The following is a 21,845-nucleotide window of genomic DNA, read 5'->3' as shown; positions in this document are numbered from 1 at the left end:
GCGGTAATGTAAATTCTGTTTGCTTAAATACGATTTTTTGTTTCATTTTTAACTCATTTACTTAGATTGCACATTTCCCATGTCTTTAGCCTACATTATTCCCGAATAGTTGTATCTTTTTTTTTTCTATTGACAGAACTGCATCTGTCGGGTCAGCTTGTATGTAAATATAATATAATGAAGATTATTACATACACGTACATATGAAATTATTTTAATAAGAAGCATATTTCTCGTAAACGGGTGTGTCATGAACAATGACGCACGGACGCATAAATTTAATAATAACGAGGAAATACTTGTATTTTTGTGTGTACGTGTAGGTACTTATTGTAGTTTTTACAATGAATAAAATCAAATAGTACTCAAATGATTTTATTTTTTTAATCATGCACCATTACCAGGGTCACTGAGTAACATGACCTGTATTCAAATAAAATTTGATAACTAAATTTTATGAACGATGCGGGACTCCAACCCACTACATCTCGCGTTCCGTGCGAGTGCTCTTCCAAGTGAGCTAGCCATTCCGTTGAAGCCACAACCTGAGATCAGTTGCAAGAGAACTCGCACGGAACGCGAGATGTCGTGGGTTCGAGCCCCGCATCGTTCATAAGGTATTAATCCTAGAAGTGAGGATTATCACTTTTATAAAACATAACAAATTGTTTACGACCTGTATTTAAAAAAAATCAAGAGATCTTAACGTAAATTGCAATAATGTAAAAACAGGTAAACATCGTAGCAAACTTTGCTGTTATTAAGAGCAAGGTGCTATATTTTAACTTGTAATTATCAGTCAGCCTAAACTAAGTCAAGGCGGTTCAAAATAGTTATTTATAAGTAGTTGTTTTTATGAAAATAAGGCACGAGGCAGACCGGATTTCCCAAAAATTCGTAGCGGCACTACATAAGCATACACTACATAATACTACGGCACACATTTTACTACCTGCGGTGCCCTTAAGACCGAAACAATAATGTTTACGCATTACTGCTTTACGGCAGAAATACGCGCTGTTGTGGTATCCATAATCTAGCCGGTGCCATAGCTATGCTATGCAAAGAAGCCGCCCACTGATAAAAAGTATTCTGATAATTTCATTTTCCTCAATTACCGGCTGCTGTTTTCCCGAACCGATATGACTTAGGGACCTTCAAGTAAAGATCATATTCCTACCTTAAAGGCCGGCGACGTATCTTTTAACCCATAGTATTGTGGATGTTCATAGGCGGCTGCCCCACCGCTTCCCATCACTTTGGACTCTTGCTAATTTGCCCACTCTTATATAAAAACTGTCTCCTATTTGTTTGGTTAACTAGGTTCTTGTAATATAATGGTTTTCCGCAAATATCGCGTAATTCGAGGGTATTTTAATATTATTAGAGATATTATTAGACATAGATAATTTGAGCTTCCTTTTCAGCGTGCCTAATAAAAAATCAATTAGCATCAGTGACTGATTATCTCATTTATATGACGAATAGATTAAAGAATGACGGACAGACGGCACTGTAACCTTCGGAGATGATGACGCAAAAAATGGTGAAGATTCGTATAGGGCTGCCACATGTAGTGGGAGGCTCCTTTGCACAGGATGCCGGCTAGATTATGGGTATCACAACGGCGCCTATTTCTGCCGTGAAGCATTAATGTGTAAACATTACTGTGTTTCAGTCTGGAGGGCGCCGTAACTAGTGAAATTACTGGGCAAATGAGACTTAATATCTTACGTCTCAAGGTAACGAGCACAATTGTAGTGCCGCTCTAAATTTGTGGGTTTTACAATAATCCTGAGGGGCACTGCATTGTAATGGGCAGAACGTATCAGTTACCATCAGCTGAACGTCCTGCTCGTCTTGTCTCTTATTTTTATGAAAAAAAAAACGTTGTGTACTTATGTACACGCGTTAGAAGTTATACTTCTTTGGCGTATGGAAAAATAAATCAAATTTTAACAAATAGTTAAGATGAAAGATAGTATAAACACTCAGCATTTAAGGTTAATATAAACAAGTATAGATTATTTTTTTATTAATACATAAAATTTGTTAATATACCAGAAATAAAACAAAACGAAAAAAAATATTTTTTATATAATAATGTAATAATTTTTAATTAACGATGTAAATAAATTATTTATACCGACAATTAACCTCAAATCTATAAATGCACTCAAAACAGTTTATTCAAATCACTTTTATAACTAATAATCAATATATATAGATATACTAATAAATTATTAGTAAATACTATCACCGTCGTATATGAAATTGATTTCATAAAAACATCAAAGTAATATTTATTTATTCACACTGTTTAATTGTACTGTTACGAAGCACGTGTTCTAAATATAAAAAAATACTAGAATATACCACTTGAATATAGTTATCAATTTTCATGCCACCTAGAACTAACTTCACGATGTAGAATTCAGATGTCGGTGTGCGCGCAACCTGGTACAAGGATACCTGGTACTTATCAGTTATATCAGCTGACTGTCAATATATCTTGCGGCTTGTAAGGAAAGCTATGAAAAAACACCGTAAAATGTAAAATGACTTAGATGTCTCGTATAGGTACATATATCGTGATCAAGAGTGTTTTGTCACTGCTTTCATAACTGTGCAGAAAAGAGACAAAATATAACACTTGGTCACATATTTTGTATTGAGACGCCTTCTGGATTACGCGATTAAAAATTTTTAATATTATTATTATTATATTTTGTACTTTTCTTTTACTTAAGTGACAGCCCTAGATAAAAATACAGTAGGTATGTACAAAATATATTAATGTGCCTGATGGAATTAACATTACGTTAATCGCGGAACAGTGAGTTGTTTTTGTTTATTTAATATCTCACTTGTTTATTATTTAGCTTTATATATTACTAGCTGACCCGACACCTGCTGTTCTGTCAATAGAAAGAAAAATGATGAACCTACCTAAGTATTCGGTTATTAATAACCATCGGAAAATTATTATTAAATAATAATCACTACATAATAGAAAACAAAGTCCTTCAGCTATCTGTCTTTCTGTTTCGTGATAAACTGAAAACTACAGTACCAGTTTCGTGATATAATGGATTCTAGATACAATTAATAATTATAGTATGAAAAAAAAAATTTAAAACCTTTTTTTATTATTTATGTATGTGTATATAAAATAGGGATGTTTATATATTATACTAGCTTTTACCCGCGACTTCATTCGCATTGAATAGTTACTTTAGCTATTTTTTTTTTATTTTTTTGGATTATTTTCAAATTATACATATTCAAACTTATATATACAACTTACTTCTACGATACAACGGATTTCCAGATGACAGTCTCTTTAATAGTATTTCCCTGTGAACTTTAATCTCCTATTTCATCTTCATGTAGGTCAAAGTTTCAAAAATGGTCGAACAATTGTTTATTAATTATTTCTTATCAAGTGCCTTAATACAAAGTTTCATGGTGTAATTTTTGTTTGATAATGAATCAAATTTCAATACAAACTGCCATCCCCTATTTCAACCCTCCATTTACTTTTGTTTCAATAAAAGGTCGCCTATGTCCTTTTTCAAGCCCCAGTCTATCTCTGTACTAAATTTTATCAAAATCGGTTCGGTGGTTTAGGCGTGAAATCGTAACAAACAAACTTACATTCACATTTATAATATTAGTAGGAATGTATATAAAATATGGACATTTGTATATTATATTATTTTATCGTTGCACTCCAACACAGTTCAAACTAATCAATCACCTTGAAAATTGTCAAGATGTAATTAGTTCTCGATTGTGTGCGATACTAATTTAACATAACACATTGATACAGTCGGGTCGTCTATACTCTAGAATGTCTTAAGTCTATGGTTTCTATTTTTCAGGCAATAATTTTCAGATTAATCAGTATATTTTATAATTTGTTAGGTTTTAAATTGATAACCCTCACTTCTGGGATTAGTTACACAAATAAAATTTGATTTTTTTTTTATTTAAAAACGATGTGGGTCTTGAACCCGCGACCTCTCACGTTCCGTGCGCGCGCTCTTCCAACTGAACCAACCGTTCAAGTGACGTATCGTTGAAAAAATCTTGTATGCTTTGTTCAACTCTCAGGTTGTGGCTTCATCTACAGGATCTACTTTACAGTTGATAAGCTGCTCCACCTCAATATTTGCATATTAGGAAATTGACTTGGGATGTCGCTCTTGCAAATGACAAACAATTTGTAATGTTTTAAAGTGATAACCCTCACGTATGTGATTAATTTCACAAATAAAATCAGTTGCAACCGCGCTCGTACGGAACGCGAGAGGTCGCGGGGTTCGAGTCCCGCATCGTTCATAAAATTTTGTTTTCAAATTTTATTTGTGTAGATCAATCAGTTTTCCCTTCTTCAACGTATCTCATTCTTCTGTTCTCGCAATAGGGACGCTAATCGCTCAGCTTAATGCTACGTTTATCGCAAATACGAAGCCCGTATCCATTAAGTTAGTAGAAAAGACATCGACGAGCGCAAAGCTTGGAGATTTTTTTTTTCAGTTTATTCGTGTAATGAATATAAAATAAATGTTGCCTTTTAAATGTTTATTGTCTTTATATTATAAAAAAATCAGCATTAAGTTGTTTTTCCGCTATGAACTTTAAATTACTACATCCATTTTAATTAAATTTTGCACACTTTGTACAGTTTAATCCAAGTTTTTAACGCTTAGTATTAACAGTTCTGCTTTTACATTATTTTATTACAAGAACAGCGAAAAATTAAATAGTTATTGTAATGATTTTTTTTATAATATTTATTTAAAATACAATATAGTTATAGCTTACAATATAATAACACACGCTTAAACTTTAGGAAGCTTATCTGTGTGTGAAGCCGCTTAAAATTAAATAACATAATATTTAACAAGAAAAGAACAATTATTTTCAATTAATACAGTTATAACAAGATGTTATTTTAAACAAAGTAGTATAGAAATGAATAAAATGCAAAATAAAAAATAATTATCAACTAAATGTTAGTAATTACAAATTAGTTGTCTATGTTTATGATTTTTGTATATAAAAAACCCCATTTGCCGTATCACCTCTCTTCGACAACACTTCCCTTAAAGCCTCGCCTAGTATCGGAATACTGGGTCTCGAAATCTCGAGCGATTGCCAATTCCGTGGCCATCTGGAGGGCAAAGCCAAATTGACTTCCAAGAAGCTGGGGGTCATTAATAGAGCACGGCAATACTTCAAGCCGGCTCACATTCTAGCGCTCTACAAAGCGCAGGTCCGGTCACACATGGAGTATTGCTGTCATCTCTGGTCTGGCGCACCCCAGTATCAGCTCGATCCATTTGACCGCGTGCAACGCAGAGCAGCTCGAATTGTCGGGGATCCAGTGCTCTGTGAACGGCTGGGTCTCTTGGCGTTGCGTAGAGACGTCGCTTCATTGTGTGTCTTCTATCGCATTTATCACATTAAACATTTATAATAATTAAAAATAAATAAATATTGAAACTGGACCGAGATTTCTTTATGAGAATTTTTACATTATACACAATTTATAATTCGGTCTTAGTTAACGGAAACATATTCCAATGATTTTTCTTGTCTGATAAGCAAGTCTTTTTTTGAATTAATATGTGACTTTTGTTACGGTTTTTGTTAAAGGTATTTTTTATAAGGCTGTGGACACACAAACTCTATTTAGTGTCATCTTTAATTTGACTTTTTTTGTAGCCTCATTTGGACAATGATTTAACTTTCCATAAAAAAAAAATATTATATATATTATGCATGTAGTAAATATACTTAGCCTTTTTTACGTGTGTTTGTTACTCAGCTATGATTTGATTGAATCGAGTTAGGATATAGTTTGATTTAATTAGCTTACTTAGTATATGAAATTCATATAATTACAAAATCAAACTAATATTGGAACGAGCTAGCGTTAAATACTAACTGATTAAAAACATAGTTACCTGTTTTCTATAAGTATATAATATGATACTAGCTGACCCGACAGACGTTGTTCTGTACATAATAAATAAAATACTGTTTTTATGAAATTTGTCAATATTAATTCATACCATCAAGAATTATTTCGTAAAATATGCTCCCTGTTGTTATAATGAAATTGTTTCACAGCAGAACTGTCCGTGCGTCAATAAATTCTCTCAAAGAAAATATGTCCATACAAAACAATCTAAACAAGTATGGAAATAAAACTAATTATGGGTACCAAATCGAAATAAAAACTATCCTATATCCTATCTCGAGTTGGACTATACTGCACTCTATAAGTAATCCCTATTAAAATCCGTTCATTAGTTTAGGAGTTCACTGGAACAAAAATCAACAAACTGGTTAAAAAAATCCAACTTAACATATAAACATATTAATATTAAGATAAAATGTTTTGTTATAGATATGAAATGAATATTATATTATTTCTTTACAAAACTGGTTCGAAAGGTTGTTTCGATGAAAAATTTATGCTTAATGTCACTGGTTGGCAAATGATTACCGCGTCATACTGAATTTTATAGTTGTAATTATGTATTTTCTGACGGAAGTACTCAATGGCTGACATATTTTAGAGTTCCGTAGGTACTGTTAAAAGATGAGAAGGCCAAATAAATTATTTATTTCATTGTATTTGAAAACACACATGACACAATATGGTTTCATTTACGAAGTAAAAAATACAAGCGGAATTGCCACGCAGCTTCGAGTGTGTAACAATTATGCGGTGGTCCGCAACATTGGCTCAGTCGCGATTAGCGACTTCCTGTGACATGACGTCTCGTTATTACTCTTATTGGAAAAATTATGATATCTAATGAAATCCAAACAATTTGCTGATATTTAAAATGTACTTCTCTCTTCTGGGATTAATTAAAGTAAATTTGCAACCAAAATTTATGAACGATGCTGGACTCGAACCTGTGACCTCTCGGGTTCCGTTCTACAAACTGAGAGTTGAACAAGACATACTAAGATTTACGAACGATACGTCAGTCGAACGGTTGACTCAGTGGATGAGCGCTCGCACGGAACCCGAGAGGTCGCGGGTTCGAGTCCCGCATCGTTCATAAATTTTGGTTACAAATTTAATCTATTTCAATTATTAGTATGCTGAATTGGAGTTAATGTTACTGCGTCCTCTGGCATTCAAAAGTCGATATGCATTTTATTCTATTATTTTTACTGTAGATACTATTAATAGAAATTTATAAGAGTTTTATGAAAATAATATGACATCTACTTAAGTGATTAAGTGTGCTTATTGTAGATTAATTTGGTTACCCTCTAGCATTGAATAGTCCACTAGTTGCATGCGATATTGGCTCCCCTACTAAAGGCTGTTTACAAGTTATCTCAGGCTGTAAAAAACTAGTTCCACAATAACCATGTGCCCTGCCCGCTGAAGTGGCAGTGGGCAAGGCACATAGTTCGACGGACAGATGGCCGGTGGGGCAGAAAATTCCTCGAATGGCGACCACGTACCGGAAGACGTAGTGTTGGTAGGCCCCCACAAGATGGACCGAATACGGTAGATGAAGGGCAGCGCAGGACCGATCGTCGTGGAGATCTTTGGGGGAGGCCTTTGTACAGCAGTGGACGTCTTCCGGCTTATGATGATGATAACACAATATACACAACAGGAGTTCTTATTAATTTGAATACTTACAGATTGCGTCCATTTCCAAATTGATAGTACCGATCAAATTGTATTTGAAGACTCTTCAGTTTTTTGTATATGTAACACAACATTTCCTAGCTAACCTTTAAAAAAACTCGAAGCCTTAAAACAACAAATGACACAATCCATGGTAATTGGCGAACGCTTTGCGAAACCCTCTCGAATACAACGCAGTGGTTCGCCTTGAACTAATGCCGCGAGAAATTATATGAACTCGTATAAAAAGCCGAGGTTTATGCAACGACTGATGGTTGGATTAGTGGCTGATACAGATACCAATAATCTTATTCAAATTCAAATATTTTTATTTAAAATTGGATAGAAAATCACTTATTGAATATCAAAAACTAATTCCAAAAGGTTTTACCTCAATAATACCTACCTTAATAAAATAAATTACCTCAGACCTGAGAAGAATATGCTTCTTCCTTTTTTATTAAAATATTGATACAATGTTACAAAATTGTACAATAAAATTTATTATTTAATATCCTGTGGGCGGTCACTCCATTCAAAATCTGTGGGATCATTAAGAAAGTCATTTTTGTTAAAGTAACCTTTACCACACAAACGTTTTTTAACAATTATATTATTATTTTATAACAACAAGCGAGAATCCTGAACGGTACTGCATTGTAATCGGCAGGGCGTATCAATTACCATTAGCTGCACGTCCTGCTCGTCTCCTCCCTTATTGTCATAAAAAATGTTTCTTTGTTATTATTGCAAGCATTAATACTCTACAAGTTGAACAAGTTTCTTTGTAAAGGTAAAAAGTACATGAATATAGTTTGTGAATGTCCGGGTGGAAGGAATGTAAAATATCTCTGACTGTTTGTCTGTTTAGCTTTTTATGGTATGGAGCGAGAGAGAAAGAGTATGGCTGTTTATCTCTCGGTCTTGTTTATTGGTTTATCTCTATATATTCGTATATTTTTAACATTGGGAGACCCGCTAGAGACCAAACTTAAAAATATATACGTCTAGATAGAGCCTCTTGCTATTAGGCAACAATAGGTAAGTTATATTATTTATTATTATTATTTATTTATACTATTAATCATTTACAGAAAGAATCTTAAAAGCTTAAAATAGTCCCGCAAAACTGTTTGGATAGTTTGTCTGCAGGATCAAGTCTCTTGTTATACATTAATGCTTATTAGAACATTGATTTTATACAAGTGTAATTAATTAATTTAGTGTGCGTGTGTATGCTGTAAATAGAGGCCAACAGTTCGCCAGTATTCGACGTGTTCACAGTTATCGGTATCTAGACGTATAAATCATCAAAGGTAAATAATAAAAAAAACATATTGATTTCAAAGTTATTTACATTTTACCTCATGATAACCAACTACTTAAATTGTGCTGTAAGTCTTTTTTTTATGAAAATAAGGAATGAGACGAGCAGGACGGCTACTAAGTTTGTCGAGCACCGATCTAGTTGACCAGCTACGGTCAGGGTGCCGACTTTACGTGACGGGACTGACGGGTGTACGCGCGCATCGGAAAATTCACTAATAGCTCATACCTAACGCGCCAAAAGAAGTATAACTTCAAAGTGTTTTATCTTATTGAATGGAAGGGAATTCTTCACTGTTGTCCAACTATTTGTTATCAAATGTCAAACTGGGTGAAGTCGGGGCGTAACTAGATTGGCAAAAAGTTAACTGCTTTTTGGTTGAGTTCCTCGTTTCCGTTCACATCATCTGAGCAATGTACTCTCGAAGGCGGTCGGTATGTATTGTATTATGAAATCTATTACGCGAATCGAGTACCAGCTTATAGGGTTGGCACTCGTCATAAATCAGTGATGTTTCCGACTTTGAAAAAAGCCGTTATCAAGTCGAGTGGATTGTTTATCGGGTTCCTATTTCTGTAAGGAGTTTCTATTCTCTAGATTGGTCCCATTAGAAAGATTCATTACTAATAAAGGGAACTTATCAAATTTTAAATATACATAATAAATCTGTGGTATGATTAAGAATGTCATTTATGTTATAGGAACCTGTACCACACAAACGTTTTTTAACAATTTTTTTGAATATCTTAATACTTTTGTTTTGAAAATTTTCTGGGATCTTGTTGTAAAAGCATATACATCGCCCCACAAAAGACTTACTATCTCGACTTAGTAGCCGCCGAGTAGTAGGCATTATAAGTTTATGTTTGTTCCTGGTGATTATTAACTTTAACTAGCATAGCCTGGTTAACCAGATTCCTGCCGCCGAATTCCACTTTCGCCCGACACGCCACAAGTTAGGATATCATCCCCACCATCTGGATGTGTGGCGTCCTCTACAGTGCGGTTTTCAATGAGCTTTCTTCCACGTACTACAAAGTTGTGGAATGAGCTTCCTTGTACGATGTTTCTTGGACATGGGTACCTTCAAAAAAAGCGCGTACTCCTTCCTTTAAGGCTGGCAACGCTTCTGTTATTCCCCTGGAATTCTCTGGAATCTTGCAAGAGATTGTGGGCGGCGGTGATCACTTAACACCAGGTGACCCGTACGCTCGTTTGTCCTCCAATAAAAAAAGCCTGTGATATGGGTGACGCACAACGACATATTGAGACAAATATCAGATATATAAATCACCCTGATATTAACATCTTTAGTATTTTCTATACATTCGCAGTACTGTGGAATGCGTACTGTAAGGAAGTTGTAGTAATTAAACCTGCAGCCAATAATAATGACGAAATATTATAATGAATCACGCTATATTTTTCCGTTCGTTAACATAATACATACAATCTCAATTAATTACATTTCTTGCCTCGCACAACCGCTTTGTGTCATCTGACTGGCCGGCTAAAGTATTCTTTTGTAATAAACTTTCTTGACTTAGTCAAATTCAAATTAATTTTATTCAATTCGGCTTGAACCAAGCGCTTTTATTTGCCACTATAAATATTTCTTTTAAATTACTGAATTTACCATATGTTCGTAAAAAGTTGAGCTCGTGAGAAGAACATACAGGAAACTCAACGGTAACTCTTTTCTATCAAATAGAGTATTTTACAATGGCTGTACATAACATATTAGTTTGTAAGATGCTGCATCTAATATTATATTAATGGTGTTTATATAATATCAAATATTTCATAAACAGAATAAGGAATAAACTGTATAAATATAAAATATCGTATATTGGATACTTCAACATTTAGAGCTTGAACTCATTGTTTGTGTAAGGATGCTTCGTGAACACAATTAGTAATTGAATCCAACGAATACAAATACAACTGAAGAGGGCCTTTCGTGGTCATGTCTGTAGTCAACCCGAACATGATCGAAAAGCATGTTGTTTAATCCAACTCATACCGCATGGTGACAGATAGATACAATGCACTAGATACCTATCAGTAATTTTTTTAAGAAATATGAATTACAACGATATGTCGTTGTATGAATAATTCTATGAAATAAATATTTCACGCATAGTTTGACAGTTCTGCTGTGACATTACATACATCCGGCTCGAAGGACCACGATGTACGATGTTATGGTTTCACTTAAAATGTTTGTATGAAAATAATAATGAGCGCCCTTAAGGAATAACCGATAATATGTCCACTCGATGCTATCTCTCCTTATCTTGAAATTGTATGTTCTATTTTTCATTTCTATCATTCATTTTTTATGTAATTTAAGGCAGCAACAAATAAAATTTAATTGGGAAAATATTTAATCATCATTCCATGGATAATATTCGAGAAACGCTGCTTTATCTATTCATTTCTGGACTAATTGGGCTACACTGTAACTGAAACATTGAAATATGTCAAAATATCCAAACTACGTCATAAGGCTTTTTCGTTACTGTGACTATATTGGCTTGTTCACTCTACTGTTAGCGTAAAAGAACATCCTTCCAAAAACTGTAAACCAGAGGTGCTCAAACGGTCGGTCGCGAGTGCTTTTTGAGTCGATCTCGAGAAAAAATCCCATATAGAACTATTCATAGATTTTGTTTTAGGTAACTAAAATCGGTAATTACGTACCATCTTATGAAAAGTATGCTCAGGACATGCAGTAACATGCAGATTCGATAACCAAAGTGACTCTTTAGTTAAGTTTAGAACTTTAGACACTAGAACGCGTTTGTTTTGTAAGAGCCAATAAACTCGCAATTTTGAATAATTATGAGTTTTTTGACATTGACATTTAGAGCAGACCTACACTTACTTAGACTTAAAAAATGCACATTATTGTGCGCAAAACTAATATCTATGTCATCGTGACACTCTACCTAGACGATATTCCTTCATCACACATACATGAAGCCTCTCAGAGTCGATCGACCGTAGTCTAAAGATTTTGAGGTAGATTGCCAGCTGTTCAAGCTTTAGCACCCCTGCTATAAACTTCTTGAGCTGTTGATGTGGGAATGACGATGTTTTCAGTTGACAGATTTGGATTTTTGAAACACCTTTTATGATTTTAATTAACGAAATATTTTGAAGACCAGAACCAAATATTACATTACATTTTCTCGATAATTGTTTTATTTATTTGAAATCTGATGCTTCCCGTGTGGTCCCATTATAATTTGGTCCAGATCTGACGATGGCATCCACGACAAAACGATAAAACCGATTCCAAAAATAACAGTAATCGTAACTAGAATTAGATTGTATAAAAATTATTAGTTTTATACTTCTTAGTGCATATGATATCTATTGTTTTTGAAGTTGGTCGTTTTTTTGTTAAAATTTTTAGTAGTGAATATCCCAATCTGTAGTTAGTAATAAGTTTGGCAGAATTGTACCATATTTTACTAATTCTTACCAAGAAAATAAATTTATTTAATTGATTAATATTAGCACAAATTGAATATGTTATATTAGCTTTAACGTTTATTTCTTTAAGCCGTGTATGCGCACTTGCTTATCTCCTTTGTGTGGTATTGGGATAAATAGAATTTCCGCTTACTTAGGCCACGCCCATGCAGTTTCAACATATTTTAAATGTTATACCCTTAATTTCAGTGATTGCCTGCTTAAGGCATTTTAATATTTGATGGATTATAATGAAAAAAAAATTTAAAAAAACCCAACCGACTTCAAAAACACTATTCCAGAACATTAGATATAATATGCACTATAACTCAAGCACATCTCACCTATAACTATGTATGTAGTTACAAACCTATCTTGGATGACACTACACGGGAAGCACCAGATTTCAAATAAAAAAAGAATTATCAAAATCAGTTCACCTAGTCGAAAGTTTTGAGGTTACAAACATATAAAAAAATAATATAGCGACGAATTGAGAATCTCCTCCTTTTTTGAATTCGGTTAAAAATCGTACCCATTTTTATTTTTAGTATGTTACATTTATATGAATTTGACATAAGATAATTTAAAATGACATATATTCTGTTTACTATACGGATTTGATTTAAGATAATTTATACGTAACTTAATAGAGCCTCTTGCTGCTATACAGCACCGATTAAAACAGGTCAGGTTTATTACTTTAGTGTGCGTCAGAAGCTACGTCTAACACATGCGATTTGTATTTTTTTTATGAAAATAAGGGACGAGACGAGTAGGACGTTCAGCTGATGGTAATTGATACCCTCTGCCCATTACAATGCAGTACCGCTCAAGATTATTGAATTAGTCTCATTTGCCCAGTAATTTCACTAGCTACGGCGCCCTTCAGACCGAAACACAATAATGCTAACACATTACTGCTTCACGGTAGACAGAAATAGGCGCCGTTGTGGTACCCATAATCTAGCCGGCATCCGGTGCAAAGCAGCCACCCACTGTAAGTCACTTTGCATTGTTCAAAATAGAGGTTAACTGTAACCTCAATTTTTTTTTAGACCTTTTCACAGCTTTCACAGTCTATCTAAACGTATAAATAATCTAAGGATCTGGTAATGAACATTTACGGATGAAATTAAATCCGGATTCCAAATAATCTTCTGCCTTGTCCACATACACCGAACGAAGGCTAGCGAAGCGTCTCCCTTATCTTTCCACTCGCTTCACCACACACACTTTCTTTTTCGTTTCATAGCTTTGCTACGCCATCGTTCGTTACTTCTAAATCTGGCCTTAAGCTGGGTTGCATCGTATTAGCTGTTATAGTTAAGATTTAAGTCAAATTTAACGTTAACAGCAACGCTGAGTTTAACATAGACTGCGAAATGTGTTGCACAATCATATTCTTTGGCATAGTTTAAGTTAAAAAGTGAAATATCAAGTCAAAGTCCAATATTTATCTGAAACTTATGACAGGTCGCGATTTAGCTATTTAACATTAGCAATAGCTTTAACCGGCGAATATTGGACGGTTACGGATAACAGTTAAAGTTATGACGTCATATAAAAATTGTCAAATGGTCCAACTTATTTTTTTGGCTAAACCGGTACGGTTTAACATGTTTATTATTGCTATAGTTAGTTGTTGCAACCCAGCCTTACATTAGAGATGGCATATTGAAAACGCCGGTTACCAGTGAAATATGGAAAAAACATAACTGCGTAAGAAATAACTTTAAATTGTTAAACATCGTAATAATAGACCTATCTATAACACTGTCTCGACGTCTATTCCATTAAAAATATGCAAAGAAAGCTTTGAGTTATGATAAACAACTAGACTCACTTTCTCGCTAAAAAAATATCCAAAGCAAAACTCTGCCTACGCGTATATTAGGCAGAGTTTTCGTTCGTAAACTTTGAACATTACTACCACAAGATAAGGTGTTAATTTGAATGAATGTTTTAATGTTATCTGTATAAGTTAATGAAAGAAAGTCATAAAAAACTTGCTATAAGATGTTGACGCACGGCCAGTAGTAAGCATAATTTATTTCGTATACATACTTCTAAATACGAGTACCGGTTCGCATTGGAACGAGCTGGTACGACCGAGACCACGCTTACAGGAGGGGGTTGCCATTCTCCCCGATACTCCATCTTTGCAGTCTAGTGCCCGATTCATGCTGTTTTATACGGATATTTAGGCTATAATCTATATTACTGAATATTCTACGTATGTGAGACCACTTTTAAGATATCCGACTCAAGTTTACTTGAAAATTTGCTCATCAAACAACAATCGTTGGGAACAGCCTTTGAAAACGATTTTATTTTCATATTGAGTACTGAGTATTGTAATCAGTGACAACCCTAGCTAAATTGTTGATTTCGACGAAAAAACCGTTACATTTCCACAAAAGTGGCCGAGTTTCGCGGCAATAGCGGCCGCGCCAGTCGCAACGCGCGCGTTACGCTGCTTGGATGCGTGCCCGGCGTGTCTCTCCAAGATGGCTGTCAACGTCTGGATTCTAATTTCGAACGCGCGCCGGGGAATAAGTTAGTGTTTTGTTTTTTCTTAATTTTTTCCTCGATTGTCTTAACCGTTGAGTGTTGCTTCGTTCGAAATAGCCTTGATCAGTGAAATCAGTCAGATTCAGATTTCAGTTGTATATAAAATGGCTTACTTTCACGAGCACAAAAAGTGATTGTGTTCTTAACTAGTTTCTGCCGGAGACTTCTAGCTGTTTGATTTTCAGAATGTTATTCAGGCGTTATGGACCGGTTGAAAAGATCATCGAGACCTGTTATCAAATATGGTGATATATAGGGTCCAAATCTTGGCGGTTTTACTCTCAAGAAAACTCACAAAATTGGATTCGATTTTTGGAGTGGAGTGTTATGGATTTCCGCAAAATATTGCCTAATTCAAAAAATTTTTGTTATGTATAGGGTTCCAAGACTTTACTTATGTTTAATGGACAACTCGCACATAAAATAAAATTTAGTAGTGCCTAATTTGGACTTTTTACCATCTAAAAAGTCTGCTAACTTATTGTTAGTTTTCTCGTGCAATTTTCTCTTACAATTCAAATTAAAATTTATTTAATGTGGGAAGAAATGACACCTATGAATGTAAATGGCAAATATTTCATTGTTTAAAATATGAAAAAAAGTCATTTCGAAAGTATCTATATTATAAAAGCACCCCTCGCTTTTTAACAATAAAATACTTTTCATTGTTAATCACACTACTACTTATTTAAAGTTATTGAAAATTATTTTCCTCTTTTTATATTGGTTTTTATTTTTCTTATAATAATTATTTATTTTTGCTTCCTTGCTCTTAAATAAAATAATTTCGTAACAACAAATCGACTTTTTGGTGTGCGCTTGTCTGATCTTTGCCCAAAGACACAACCGGATATTTAATATAAGACATCGTTCGTCCTGAAAATACCGGTAAGGATAAAGGGATCATTATAATCAGTCCTTGATAAGTGTACTAAATTCCAAATTAATCCGATGGGGTCGGAAGTTACTTTAAAAGATTCCGTTACATACAAACAAACACACATAACAAGTTAAAGTATTTTATTTTCATTGGTCCTTGAGAAGTTTCAATTCAGTTCGCCGTTTTTGAGTGGGTGAAAATCACTTTCAAATATTCCATTATATAGATACAGAGTACAGACTAAGCTAATAAAATCGTGCTTACAAAATACATGTTCTAATAATTCTTCAAAACGTAACTGAGTTAAAGTTTCCTAATGCTTTGCGCCTATTTTTGCATGAAAAGGCCCTTTTTATGAAAATAAGGGACAAGACGAGCAGGATGTTCAGCTGATGGTAATGGAAACGCCCTGCCCATTACAATGCAGTACCACTCAGGATTTTTGGAAAACCTCAAATTCTGAGCAGGACTACAATTGCGCTCGTCACCTTGAGACATAAGATGTTAAGTCTCATTTGCCCAGTAATTTCACTTGCTACGGCACCCTTCAGACCGAAACACAATAATGCTTACACATTACTGTTTCACGGTAGAAATAGGCGCCGTTGTGGTACCAATAATCTAACCGGCATTCTGTGCAATGGAGCCTCCCCTGCCCGTGCTATTCTCCTAATTTCATAGTCGTTGACGTTAAGTTTCGATGCTATGCCTATCCACTTTTTGCTCTAAATTCGTAGTCTCCTATCATTCTCCTGAAACGTTAATTGAACCTTACCTGCATCGGAGCCGCGCGTCAATAACATCTGAACGACAAGCTCGATGTTCAAAGAGGATGTAAATATGACGTAATAAGAGACGGGACTGCCAAAGTAAAAATTTAATTAAGATTAAATAATTAAATGTCTAGTATAAAACGTGCAGTGATTTGACATAAGTTTGAAATACTGTAGTAATTACAGTATTATGGCGACGAAATAAAAGCCGGCTAAGTTGGGAAACGAAAAGTTGCTTAAAACATAGTGGATTTCGGCTATCTCCCTTTTCTACAAGATTATAGCTGTCATCTGTTAATTTATCATGCTGGACGTTTCATACAATCGAGTGAATTGTTTTTTCTTAAAGAGTTTCGCTAGGCTGGCTATGTTACCAATATTGTTCTTCCAAATCTAAAATATTGTACTACTAAAAGGGTCATATATGCTCTATTATATGATGTTTTAAGTTGTCGACTCAACCAAACGTCAAAATTTTGCAAAATAAGCATCTCCCAACAATAAATGACGTTCGATATTGCTACTAGAACTGCACGTATCATACGATGAACTCTGTAGGTGCAGACGAATAGGAAATTTTACTATTTGACATGAGGTCGCTTCGGTCCTATGCTCGTTTTGTTAGGAGAATAATGACCAGTGTAACCGAACGTCGAATAAACGTTATGAATTCGGAGAATACGTTGGCAGGCGGCGGGCGGGAATCGAACCGTCGCCTCTCGGATGAGAAGAAACCGCTCTAGCCTCTGCGCCACCGATGTGTATCCATATCCGTATTCGCTGGTCTAGACACAATATATTCGAATCTGCGGATACAGACTTAAATATGCGGTTTTTCCAGGGCAATATGACATGGGTACCTGTAATGTCTCACGTTCGGTCACGGGAGAAACAAAAAACCGATGGCCGATTTGAACTGCTGTTCCCGTTGTGCTGTGCATTTTTTAAAGTTGGCACTTAATGTCACACATGCGGGAGGCTCCTTTGCACAGAATGCCGACTTGATTATGGGTACTACAACAGCGCCTATTTCTGCCGTGAAGCAGTAATGTGTAAACATTACTGTGTTTCGGCAATGAAGGCGCCGTAGCTAGTGAAATTACTACGCAATTGCGACCTAACATCTTGTGTCTCATGGTTACGGGCGCAATCGTAGTGCCGCTCAGATAATTTGGGTTTTTCAAGTATCCTGATTGCAACTGCATTGTAATGGGCAGGGCGTATCCAAATACCATCAGCTGGACGTCTTGCTCGTCTCGTCTCTTATTTTCATATAAAAAAACATATAATGTCACTGTCGATGTCATGACAGTGACAATGTTTATTAACACATATTTAATTCAGACTAGATGTCAAGACAATACAGTACCTACCATAAAAAAAAACGCGTTCACGTTCAGCTTACATGATTCCTCTAGTATTGCAGGAGGTTGCAGGTGTTTTTTATATTATTTGTTTGATATTAATTTTATCTGTTTGATATTATTTATTTATTGTTATAAAATTAAGTGTATGACTGAACTTAAGCCATTGTTAATCAATGCTATAAGTTAAATAAACGTTTTGATTCGATTTGATGTGGGCGGCGGTCATTAGATGACCCATACACTCGTTTGTCGCCCTCTTCCATTAAAAAAAAGTATACAGCACATCACTAGTCATCGAGTTTGAATATCAAACTTGTATCGATCATATCTGTATATCATAAAACATTATTATTGGTTGCAGTTTTCGCAATAGCAACCGCAATGCGGTTCATTATGTAGATCGTTTCTCGGTCCGCCGCAGTATCGAGTATTCGGCCATTTTGTTGTGCAATCTAAACGAATGACGTATATATTTTGTCAGCAGATGTTCTAAACTGTACAATTGCAAAAATATAACCGTATGATTAATATATTCATTGGTTCAAGGCTATTTATTATTTCCTGTATTATAATGGAATTGGAAGCCAGCCTAGCTAAATTCTCTAAGAAAAACTCGATTGTATGAAACATGCAGTCATTGATATATTGAATGAATGAATGAATGAATGAATGAAAACTTTATTAATAACAAACACAAACCACACAGAATAATACAACTAAGAAAGACTTAGAGGTAAAAAAATAATAATTAAAAACTTATACTTAGCATAAAAATATACAAATGATAAAAAAAAAAAAAATGAAACAAATGTATGCATAATATTATAGTGATTATCTTAATTTAAAAGTACTGTGTAGCAGTCATTGTTATCAAAAGGAACTGACTCAGCGTCATGCTGCATTGGAATAATACCAACACAGCGCTGATTTTCAGCAGCCCACAGACATATACACAGACATACACATATTGACAGATGACGGCTATAATCTTGTAAAAAACGAAGATAGCCGAAATCAATTACGTTTTAAACAACTGTTCGCTTTCAAACTTGCCCGGATTATACTTCGTCGAAATAATATTGTAATTACTATTTCAAACTTAGTCAAATGACTGCACGTTTCATACTAAACTAAATTTCAATTTTTACTTAGGCAGAGCCGCCTCTTATTTCATAGTATTTGCATCCTCTTTGTTGGAAGGTAGTAGGGAAACGTTCATCACCTAAAGTTAAATGTTCACCGTCATTCGGTAAAATATTACTACAAGAGCTGGCAACGGTATAAGTTTTTGAAGGGTTGTTAGGGGACAGAACTCTAAAACAGCAAAACTCAGCTGTTAGTTTTTTGGTGTTAAGTGATGACCGCCACTCACGTTCTCTTGTAACACCAGAGGAATCACAGGAGCGAAACATAAGGCTTACCCTCCCTTAAGAAGCTGTCACATATAGTCCAGTAAAGAAAAGTTTTATATCGACATTTTTTTCGGAAGTTTAAATTCTCGATCATATTTTCAGTTTTTTATGTAAAATAAGGATACAGAGTCAAATAATCGAAAATGAGCTTCCAGGGGTTTGTAAAAACAATAAAAACTACCCTTGAAACAGCTTTTTGGCGATTTTCTTCGAAAATATAATTTTTAGCGAAAAAACATTGAAACAAAATCGATAGATAACAAAAAAAATCTACAAATTTGTCTATTATCACTTTCCTCGTAAATGCTAATCATGAAAAATAGAAAAGAATTAAAAAAAAACATTAAAAAATGTTAATTTGTTAATTTTTTATGAATTTTTAAACATTAGGGTACTTTATCAGTAGCAGCAGGCTCAATTGCAATTTTTGGATGCAAATATCTCTTTTTCTATTGCATTTACGAGGAAAGTGATAATAACAAATTTGTAGATTTTTTTAATATCTATCGATTTTGTTTGAATGTTTTCCCTAAAAATTATATTTTCGAAGAAAATCGCCAAAAAGCTGTCTCGGGGTAGTTTTTATTGTTTTTACAACCCTTTCAAGCTAATTTTCGATTATTTGACTCTGTATCCTTATTTTACATAAAAAACTGAAAATATGATCGAGAATTTAAACTTCCGAAAAAAAATGTCGTTTTAAAACTTTTCTTTACTGGACTATAAACCTGTCGTCATTACCAGAGAGGCTGCTTTGCACAGGGTGCCGGCTATATTATGGGTACCACAACGGCGCCTATTTCTGCCGTGCAGCACTAATGTTTAAACATTATTGTGTTTCGGTCTGTAGGGCGTAGCTAGTGAAATTACTGGGTAAATGAGACAACATCGTATGTCTCAAGATGACGAGCGCAATTGTAATGTCGTTCAGAATTTTTGGGATTCTTCAAGAGTCCTGAGTGGCGCTACATTGTAATGGGCAGGGCGTATCAATTACAATCACCTGAACGTCCTGCTCGTCTCGTCCCTTAATTTCAATAAAAAAAAAAACTAAAAAAATATAATCACAACACTCCGATTGACTTTTCCGCAAAAATGAGTGAAATACTACAATGAGATGGTGTTTTTCAACACGATGACGTCACGTGTCACGTTCCCAGCAAGTGCACGCGATATTCTCCGAACTGATGATAATTAATCGAGCAGGAAATGTATTGTTATGTAAACATGTACTGCGGTATGGTTTTACGTGTGTTTGTTAAGGTTTTAAACGGTTTGACAGGGGTTATAACTAATAATTTGGTTGCGGAGCCGTCGTGTGCCGGGTCGTCTCCTTCCCTCAGATATGTGCGAAGGGACCGATGGCTGGCCCGTCAAATCGTGAACGCGTGCCGCTTGTTGTGTTAATGAAACATTGTATTTGTTGGATGCAATTACTGATTGTGACAGTAATCACGACCATCATGTTCACGAAGCATCTTTATACAAACAATGAGTTGAAGCTCTAAAGGCTGATGGAACCAATATACAATAATTTATATTTGTGTATTTTATTATTTATTACTTATGCATGAAATAATTTAAATTATTTAAATACATAATATCCTACACCTTTAATTTATCTACAATAGGTTTATGGAAAAAATACCCATATATTGGATTCAGCACCTTACAAACTAATTTTTTCTTTATATTACAGCCAGTATAAAATACCCTATTTGATTGAAAAGAGTGGCCGTTGAGTTTCTCATATGTTCTTCTCACGAGCTCAACTCTTTACGAACATGTGGTAAATTGATTAATTTGTAAGAAATATTTATAGTGACGATTCAGAAGCGCTTAGTTTAAGCGTATTTGAATAAAGTTTATTTGACTGTGAACCTTAGATAATTTATATGTTTAGATGGACTGTGACAGCTGTAAAAGCGTCGAAAAAGATTGAGGTTAACCTCTATTTTGAGCAATGCACGCACTGTACTTCTCACGAGCTCAACTTACGAACATATAGTAGATTCAGTAATTTAAAAGAAATATTTATAGTGAAGATTCGAATGCGCTTAGTTTAAGCCTGATTGAATAAATTTTATTTGATTTTGACTCTGAGGCTTCGCTGAAGTCATTTGTAAAAGTTTCATGAAAATCTATCTAGTTCCAGAGATTAATGTTAACGAAAACAAAGTGATTGAGAGAAACGGATATTTGTTTAAAAAGTGTATTTTTGTGTTCAGCTAAACTTTCCTTTTCATCATCATCATCTTCAAGACAGCCGGAAGACGTCCACTGCTGGACAAAGGCCTCCCCCAAATACCTCCGCGACGATCGGTCCTGCGCTGCCCTCATTCAACGTATTCCGGCGA

At 34.7% G+C, this 21,845-nt stretch overlaps 1 protein-coding gene across 2 annotated transcripts in view; it reads left to right on the top strand.

Moving 5' to 3' along the window:
• The window catches only part of LOC126974719 (scavenger receptor class B member 1), a 125,654-nt gene that overhangs the window by 60,312 nt on the left and 43,497 nt on the right, over positions 1 to 21,845 (top strand). Inside the window, exon 1 of one of the 2 annotated variants that reach the window (XM_050822312.1) lies at positions 14,953 to 15,041. The exons of the other annotated variant lie outside the window; for it this stretch is intronic. Within the exon in view, the coding sequence (XP_050678269.1) occupies positions 14,993 to 15,041 (49 nt within the window). The 5' untranslated portion in view covers positions 14,953 to 14,992. Of the gene's footprint in view, positions 1 to 14,952; positions 15,042 to 21,845 lie in introns of those variants that run through there. 2 annotated transcript variants of the gene reach the window in all.

Source organism: Leptidea sinapis, chromosome 33 (assembly GCF_905404315.1).
Source record: "Leptidea sinapis chromosome 33, ilLepSina1.1, whole genome shotgun sequence".
Taxonomy (NCBI): domain Eukaryota; kingdom Metazoa; phylum Arthropoda; class Insecta; order Lepidoptera; family Pieridae; genus Leptidea; species Leptidea sinapis.
This window is presented reverse-complemented; position numbering and strand designations above follow the sequence as displayed.